General features: G+C 43.5%; 1 protein-coding gene across 1 annotated transcript in view; it reads right to left on the minus strand.

Annotated features, from left to right (window-relative positions):
* RIT2 (Ras like without CAAX 2) overlaps positions 1-4135 on the minus strand; it is a 217253-nt gene extending 213118 nt beyond the window's left edge. The window contains exon 1 of the mRNA XM_061607402.1: positions 3817-4135. Within this exon, the coding sequence (XP_061463386.1) occupies positions 3817-3919 (103 nt within the window). The 5' untranslated portion in view covers positions 3920-4135. The remainder of the gene's footprint in view (positions 1-3816) is intronic.
* Positions 4136-9563: the final 5428 nt, after the last annotated feature.

Below are 9563 nucleotides of genomic sequence, written 5' to 3' on the forward strand. Positions count from 1 at the left end.
CAGGCCCTCACAACCAGCTCTAAGACAGAGTGGTTTCCTGGTCATGGAGATAGAAGTGCTGTAGGCTACAGCAACCTCCTCCTCCTCTCCACCATCCATGCAACCTGTGCTGGTGTTGCATCAAGTATCCAGGTGGGCAAAGCTGGATCAGATCAAGTCCTCTCAGCTCACCCACCTAGATGCCAGTAATACACACCAGATTAGCACCCTCATCATCCTGTTGTCACCCGGTTCTTCAGGAGACAGGAAACTTCCCATCACTAATACAGTTGAGGGCAACATAAAGGCAGTATCCAGGACCAGTCCAAGGTCAGAGTCCTAATAGAGTCTGTAACAACAAAGGGGTCAGGCAAGAAACAAGGTCTGAGCAGTCCAAGGTCAGGAGCCAGGCAATCCATGGGCAACATAGGCAAGGACAAGAGGTCTTCTGTATCTTTAAAAGTTGTGGAGGGGGAAGGGAGAATTCCATCTTGTGGTTTTCCCCATTACAGAGTTACATCCCTCATGTTCCTCTTACCCAAGACTCTTCCTAAACACAAGATATAAATAATAACAGCCTACCCACAAAATGTATCACAAGCAGCTATCCCAATAGGTTTCTGAGAGACTTGGAAACAATATTCCTAGAACTACACCAGGCTCACCCAATACCTTTTACACTGGGCAAACCTACTCCCTCCCCATTTCACACCCATGGAGAGCCAGCCTTCTGCCAGTTGCAGACTCTCACTTTGAAGGCATCTGGTAACTTTCTCCTATCATATATTTCACTGCACAGGCTCTCACCTACACAAATACACCTTATGCTCTCCCCACTACCCAACCTCCTCTAGATTAGAAAAAAAAAATTAGAAGGGGTAGTGCCCTAGTCCTTGGGATTGCCCAAGGGATAATTCCTTTTGGTATCACCCCTTTGGTGGCAACCCTGCCAGTAGCAGACCCACTGCCCAATGGCTGCTGGGCTTTTATGCCTCCAGACCCACTTAGGAGCCGATACAAGTGGCTGCAAAATTGATTGCAACCTCTCTTTGGACTCAGGGTCAGGCAAGGGGTTCCAGTTCTTATAGCACTTAGCAGGGACCTCCAGTTGTCTGAAGAGACAGGGGAGCAAGCAAAGCACCCAAATGCTCAAGTACTCACTGCCACAGTAGGTCTTCTCCAGTTCCCCAGTGCTGCAGCTGTTTCCCCAGGTAACTGCATACCTTATGCAAGTTATGTTGCCATTACATTATTCCACCCCATTCATTCAGTGTGAAGGAAGCACACTGCAAATGGGGGGTGGGAGAGAATGTAATCAGTTAGATATCATTTGAAGAGTGAACGCAGCAGCAGCAGCAGCAACAAGCAACAACAACAAAAGTGAATACTGATAATTTTTACTGGATTTCCATTCTAGACATGGGACATATAAGTGAGCACTAGATGTTTTTGCTCCTCTGTTCTCATCGGAATTCTCTGCTGTCCCTACTCGGAACTCAAGCTCTCTTCCTCCGACTGAACAGACTGGTTGGGGCAATGGCAGCTGTTTTGTCACTTATTCCCATCCACCCTTCCTTGTCTCAATACTTCACCCCCAGGTGCAGGAATAGACAGTTTGCAAAACCACTTACCCCTCTCTCGAAATCCCTAAAGATAAGAACCAAAGAAGAACCCTGCTGGATCGGACCCAAAAGGGTTAGGCCCATCTTTTTTCTAGCAGTGCCCGGACAGATCCTTCTGGAAAGCCCTTAAGCAGGCTGTGCACATCTAGAGATTTCCTTTGGGCTTCATAGCCAATAGTCCCCCCATCCCCATGATTTTGGCTCATCCCTTTAAAGCCAAGTAGAGTAGTAGCGATTGCAACATTATGTGGATTCTAGGAACATAGGAAGCTGTCTTATACCGAGTCAAACCATTGGTCCATCTAGCTCAGTATTATCTACACTGACTGGCAGCAGCTCTCTTGGCTTTTAGGCAAGGTCTCTCCCAGCCGTACCTGAAGATGCCAGAGACTGAACCTGGGACCTTCTGTGTGCAAAGCAGATGCTCTGTCAGTAAGCAATGTTCTCCCCTCCTTCCTCTGGGGAAGGAATAGCTTCTGTTGTCAGACCTGAATCTGCTGCTGATCAATTTCATTGAGCGATTCCCTTCTACAAGCCGTGCAATGCAATCCTGTATGTATCTCCTCAGATGTAAGTGTGTATAGGATTCCTCTCTTGGTGTTAAAAAATAGAGAGCATTCTTTCTGTCCACTTTCATGTCCATTGTTTTCATACTATGTGTAACTTTTTAATTTTCTGACATGTCCCCTCTTAGTTATTTTCCCCTTCCCAAACAAACAAACAATCTGGACAGGTTAGCCTTTTAAAACCAGTAAAAGATAGAAGGTGAATTTGGATGATACTGTTCAGGTGAAATATCTACCTGCCCTTTGAGGAAAGGCCAAATTCAGTGGCAACTTAGGGATGTGTGACAAACTTTCACCAATCACGATTAATGGAACTTGTCTTGATGTTCCTGCAGCTGTCTGGGCTGTGCAGGACTCTCAAAATTCACTCCACGTGTAAAACGTGCAGATTACAAAGTCCACATATATCCTAATGCTTTGTCAGACATGAGGGCATCAGTTGGGGGGACATCTCCCTCCCCATCTGCTGACTCAGCTCCCCTGGATGGATTTTCCCCTGACTTAGGAACTCTGAGAGACACTTGTCAGGTCAATAAAATGCAACTCCTCCTCACATCTTGTATTGCCAAGGAGGTTTGGAAAAAAAGGAAAGCACAGTTCATATACAAAATGGGTACAGCTTGATTCAGCTGTTTGTTCAGTCTAATAGTTCTGAGCCTTAATAGAGCATACCGGGCTTAGCAGATGTAATTATAGACATGTTACACAGACAGGTACATCATCCCAGAAAGCAAGTGCCAAGACAGACTCTGCGTGCTCAGCAAAGTGGCTTTAAGATTAGGGGGATGTTAAGTGTCAGCAAAGATAAATCAAAAGGTTACAATCTCTGGCAAAAGACAAAACACCGGACAGAAGTAACAGCCCATTTGGAGTATACCACAGCCATTGAGCAATAGCATCTCTCCCTCTCCCTCTCTCCAGGGCATTAGGATATATCTGATACCAGAGGGTGAAGGAGAATATCCAACGTACATCCTAATAACTTTGCAGGCAAGAGTTGACTGCGTTATGAGCCAACGTCTAATGGCGAGCCATAAAGGAGTCAAAAGGAAAAGTTGGGGAAAGTCAGCTGCAGGCATCCCTTTCACTTTGTCACTGCTGGGTTGACTTTTTAAACAGAGGTGGGTGGGATCCCTCACAGACCTCTACAGTGGAAAAGTGCAGAGAAAATATAGAGATTGATTCACACATAGCAGCCAGAGATCTCATTATAGCATCATTTGAAAGACACTGAACATTGCAAGGGTTTCACACCCATCAGACCCACGTTCAAGACACTCAAGAGGCTATCAGTTGGGGACTCCTGACTCCTAAGCAAGTCCACTGGACTCAGTGGGAGTTGAACAACTGTGCTTTTTGCACTCCTATCATCCCCTTCCTCCTTTGCACAACCACCACAAGACTTTGGCAAGAGTAAGTACCTAGTGGACTGGGCCCTTGCTTCAATTCACAAAGCCATTACAAATCTTTTTTTAAGAAAAAACACAAAGAGAAACTGACTGACTAATCCAAATGATGGCTCTCCAGAGTGCAGGATTATCAACTCTATTAAATGTACTCTTCCCCCTTTCCATACATCCATACTTTAATTTCAGACATTGCCATCCACACGCACCCCAACCCTTCTGAAAGCAACAGCTGAAACTTACCACTCTTGCCTACTCCACCTGATCCCAACATCACCACCTTGTACTCCCTGGAGTCTCCTGGAGAACTGCTGGAAGGATTGGGAATTTCATGTTCAGGCTGCATCGTCTTTTTTGGGAAATGGAAAGGCTACAGAACTGGCAGATGTTTGCTTTCAAACAACTATGCAAACCATTGGGGAGGGGAAGAGAGAGCGAGAGATGCAAGAGGTACGATTTAGCAGCCTTGCTCTCTTGCTGCGGTGCCTGCGTTAGCTGCAGGATGTCTCATAGCAACCGGTTTAAAAGCTTCCAATAAAAATCCAGCTCGTCACACACACACACACACCTTCCTCCCTTCTCTGTATCTCTTTCACTGTCCTCTCCCCGGACATACAAAGCTGCACATTGCTCACAAACCAAGCACCTTTGCAGGCTTTATAGGACTTGTCTCAGCTATCTAGTCTTCTGAGAGAACAACCTTCCTTTGGGCACATTGATCTCCGACATGTTTTCACAACCAAAGGGTAGATCCAAGCCTGAAGTGAGGTGACAGCCCGGCAAAGAGCCCCTAGATAATTAGGGACTCTGGACTTAACCCTCTTTCACATCAGGAGAAGAGAATGTATAAATAAAAGGATGGTTATTGACTGAGGGCTGTATGTAAGTCAAGGTTTGAATTTATACCAAGCACACCAAGGAATTAATTCACACAATACACTCTCAATGTGGGAATCCACGGAACTGAGCTTGCTGCTTCCAGCTCCACAGGAAGGGAAAGAATCTGGGGTCCATCCTCTTTGCTCCTCTCAAAACTCTCAGGATTTGCTTGAGCAGGATCCATCAGATGCACCTAAGATGCCACTTGAAGTGACATTCAGCAGCACTTAGGCACCTGTTCTCCTCAGCACTTTTATTCCCTTGTAAGAAGAGCCCTGCTGGTCCAGAACAAGGGTCCATTTACTCCAGCAGCCTGTTGCCAGCGGTTGGCCAGTCACTTCTGCAAAGCCCATACAAACACAAAAGCAACAATGTTCCCCCAGGGTTATCCATTGCATTGAAATATATGCTGCCACTGAACTTGAAGGTTCTGTCTACACCAGCTTTCACCAATCTGGTGCCCTCCAGATGTTTTCAACTACAACTCTCATCAGCCCCAGCAAGTACGTGCAAAACATCTGGAGAGCACTAGGTTGAAGAAAGCTGGTCTGCACTGACTGTCAGCATCGTTCTAGGGTTTCAGACAGGGAAATACAAAGGACTGAATCTGAGACCTTCTGCATCCAAAGCAGATGCTCTACCACTGAGCTATCCTTAGAGAGCTTTATGATGTGTGGTGTATCAGTCTTTATAAATAGTTCAAATAAAGTTGTGTGGTGTAAGGAGCTAAGATTTGGAAGAATTCCCCTTCTCTCTCCATCACCATGAGCTACTGGTAATAGCTGAGGATGGGAGACAAATTTGATTGTTTGCATTTAAAGGCAAATCTAATTTGCACTCTCCAAAACAGCGCATGAGTGGAGACACAGCAATCCTTTGAAATGTGCATTTCTCCAGATTTTGTAATGTAGTCTTCCGGACAAGGAATGTGTACAAAAATGCATACATTGGGATAAAATGTGCACTGCAATGCATATATTTGTATTATTTATTTATTGGATTTTTATCCCGCCCTTCCTCCTAGTAAGAGCCCAGGGTGAAAATAATATAGAAAAATGCATTATATGAGGCAAAATTGCATACAGAAATGCGCGTATTGGGAGAAATTCACACTAAAATGCTGATGAATTTTCATGAGGATGCATTGATAATATGTAACAACACAGACTGATGTGGAAATGTAGAGAACTGAATGTAAGACTGGAAAAATGGTCAGATTCACCCAAGGATGCAAAAGTGATGCAATTCTCTTGGGAACATCTGCAGTTTCAGGTACACTTTTGTACACTTCTCTCCTTTGAAACGGGCTCAGGTTTCCAACCTTGACCTTGGGGAAGTTCGCCGGCATCCGTAATCCACACATGTATTAGTCCATTCTTAAAGAACTCCAATGTGTAAGTATCAATCTTCTAGCACAAATATGTAACTTGTCCCCAACTTTAGGGAGGATTGGAAGCAGCCATCATACTATGCAACACCAATTTTAAAATAAAGTGGAAATCCAAGTAATTACAAGCCAAATAGTGCCATACCTGACCTTTGTAAATTAGTGGAAAGTATTATTAAATACAGAATTATGAAAGATATAGAAGAATGTGACCTGGGCCAGATAGACCAAGGCTTCCTGTCTTCCTGTTATTTATTTATCATTACACTTATATCTCATCTTTCCTCTGAGGAGCTCAGGGTGGTGTACATGGTTCTCCCCACCCCATTTCATCCTCACAACAACCCTGTGAGGTAGAATAGGCTCAGAGACAGTGATTAGCCCAATCACCCAGTGAGCTTCGTGGCAGAGTGGAGATTTGAGCCCTGGCCTCCCAGGTCTTAGTCTAACATTCTAACCACTGCACCATGCTGCTCCTGCTGCCAGCATGTTAAAGACAAATAAAGGAAAGTGTGAGGGGGGCTGGCAGGGAGAGCTTTTAAGGGCCTCAAGGTCTGGGACGGATGGGAAGGGCGACACGCTGCCTCAGATTAAAATCCTGACCAGAGAATTCATAGGTTCTCCCCATCTACTCTCTTCCCAGATAGTATTTTTGGGCATCTTTTTGGTCATTTCTGGGGTAATGCTGGAGGAAACCAGCTGAAATTACCAGCACCACTGGCACTCATCTTTTCATTTCTCTAGGGGTTTTTTTTCGGGGGGGGGAAGGGGAGAAGCACTGCCACAGCAGTAGCAGCAATCACAAGAGGTGGTGGAGAAGAAAGGATGTGTTACAAAGTGGTATTGGGGACACTTCTCCCTTCCCGTTCAAGCTGAAATTTCCCTAACATCTCTAACCCATCTTATACATGCTGAGTAGTAGGGACGGAAGCATCTGTCAATTTTCTTTCTCTCTGTTTCTCATTTGCCCCATCTAGTTCTCCACATTTCTTCAGCAATTTGCATTTTTTTAAAAAAAAAATCCTCAGGAAAATTCTTCAGCATTTTAGTGCAAATTTCTCCTAACACACATATTTGTTTTGTATGCAGTTCTGACCAACTTGCACATCTCTGCAAGCAATTTCACCTAACACAATGTGGCTCAGTGGTAGAACATCTGCAGATGGTCCCAGGTTCAATCCCTGGCATCTCCAGGTAGGGATGGGAATGGCTCCTGTCTGAAACCCTGGAGAACCACTTCCAGTCAGTGTCAACAATACTGAGCTAGATGGACCAACAATCTGACTCAGTACAAGGCAGCTGCCTAGGTTCCTTCTTGCACAATGAAATTTTGGGCAGGTTCCAAAGAAAACCCATCTTCCAGCAAACAGTATGTGCTCTGTTTGGAATAAAAGGTGCACATCTCTGCTCTGAATCCTGATTTACAGAATGCCTGCCTGAGAAATGTTGTGCGTCTCTTAACCAAAATTCTTTTTTCCTCCATCAACATTCCTTTGATGGTTTTTTACCTCAGGGAGAAGAACCTCCATATTTTCCTGAAACATTTTCACTTGCAGGGAAATGTCATAGTGAAGTTGCCACTAGAAGTTTAGCTCCCTCTAGAATGATTCATTGCTTTTGTTGGAACTTAACCATTTAATTTGTTCTGGATTGCACCCAAGGCCTTGTCATAGTACCATTATAAATGTGTTGGTGATGACGGTGCCCCAATCCCCAAAATAATGTCCCTAGTTGTGCTGTGAGTATACTACCAATATAGCTGCTTTACGTATTGTAAGCAGTAGAGTGAGATTTGCTATAGAAGTTTGCCAGAAGCAAAACATGGGAGTTTCTACTAGGGTCAAACATCTGACAAATATTAAGGAAAGCAAAATTTGTTTTGCGAAGAATAGCTAGATATCACGGGCTATTCCACACTTTCATAGACCAAGGTCAGATTTGCAACATGCATTTACAGCACTCTTATACTACATTAATGGAGAATCCTGGGAAGTGTAGTTTGTTAAGAGTGCTGGGAATTATGCTGTGAAGTCAGCATCCTTAATGGACTTCAGTTCCCATGATTCTTCGGAGGAAGCCATGACTATTAAAATTGTATAATACTGCTTTAAATGTATGGTGTGGATATGACCCCAAAGGATCTCATCCTGGGATTTCAGTGCTTAGACTGATCTATATATGTATGCAGGCATTCCCTTGGGTAATCAGGCCCCAAGTAGTTCAGGGCTTAATAAGCCAAGAACACAACATTAAACTTGGCCCAGTAGAAAATTGGTAGCCAGTGCTGCTTGTTCAGCAGAAGTATTGCATTGTCACGATAGGCTTGCCCTGTGAGCAGGGATGGATTTGTCCATTTTGGTTCTTTCCATTTCACATTTTTCTGATCTTAAATTCAGTTTTCCAGGTTTCTGCAGCAGTTTACAGATTTTTTTAAAAAAAAAACTTGGGAAAATTCTTCAGCGTTTTAGTGTGAATTTCTCTTAACAAAGACATTTTTGTGTGCAGTTTGACTCATGTACACACTTTTGCAAGCGTTTTTTCCTAATATGATGAATTGTGTATGCTATTTTCACTAATATATTCATTTTTATGCACATTTTCCCCTAATATATGAGTTTTTAGTAAACATTGATTGGAGAACTGCATTGCAAAATTTGGATAAGTGCAAGTTTTTTAAAAAGACTGGGTTTTTGTTCTCATATTGTTTTGGAAAGTGTGAATTTAATAGATAAGGCTTTAAATGTGAACTGAATTCAATTTCTCCTCCATCTCTGCCCATCAGCAACCTAACCACTACATTTTAGAAAAGCTGTCATTTCCAGACCAACCTTAAGTGGAGAGCATTACAAAATTGTGTTTTACAAGTTAAACTCAGTTCTAATCATACCTACTTGCATTAATTGTCATTGTTCATCATGGTGAGGAGGACTGGTGTTCAAGTGTTGTTTGATGGGCAGCCTATCATAACCCTAATCAACCAAACCATAATCCATCTGAGGCCACTGGGATTTTAAAGGGAGGTATCCGTGGCTGCTTTCATCCTGTACTTTATTCCATTATTCTGACTATTTCTTACCTGGTAATTTGTGCATTATATTTGATCTTTCACATGATGTGTAAGCCAGTTCTGGACTTCTCATGCAAGTTTTTTTAGTGATAAATAATACCAGAAATAGAATCATAGAATAGTAGAGTTGGATGGGGCCTACAAGGCCATCAAGTCCAACCCCCTGCTCAATGCAGGAATCCAAATCAAAGCATTCCCAACAGATGGCTGTCCAGCTGCTTCTTGAATGCCTCCAGTGTCAGAAAGCCCACTACCTCTCTAGGGAATCGGTGCCATTGTCGTATGGCTCTAATAGGAAGTTTTTCCTGATGTTCAGTTGAAATCTGGCTTCTTGCAACTTGAGCCCATTATTCCGTGTCCTGCACTCTGGGATGATCAAGAAGAGATCCTGGCCCTTCTCTGTGTGCAGGGCCGGTGCTATCATTAGGCCAACTATGCAGCCATCTAGGGCGCAGACTTCAGAGGGGCACAGTTTTATACAGATTAGTTTTTTTTTTTTTAATGGTGCATCGACCCTACAAGAAACAGGTTCAAAAGACTGGAAGAACATTGGAGCAATTCTCTCTTCACATGAAAGGAATACTGATCATTTAGAAAACTATTAGACCTGGAGAGAACTTGAATTGCACTTATCTAAAGGAAAAACTATTGATGATA

The sequence above is a fragment of the Rhineura floridana genome, chromosome 1, assembly GCF_030035675.1.
Source record: "Rhineura floridana isolate rRhiFlo1 chromosome 1, rRhiFlo1.hap2, whole genome shotgun sequence".
NCBI classification, from domain to species: domain Eukaryota; kingdom Metazoa; phylum Chordata; class Lepidosauria; order Squamata; family Rhineuridae; genus Rhineura; species Rhineura floridana.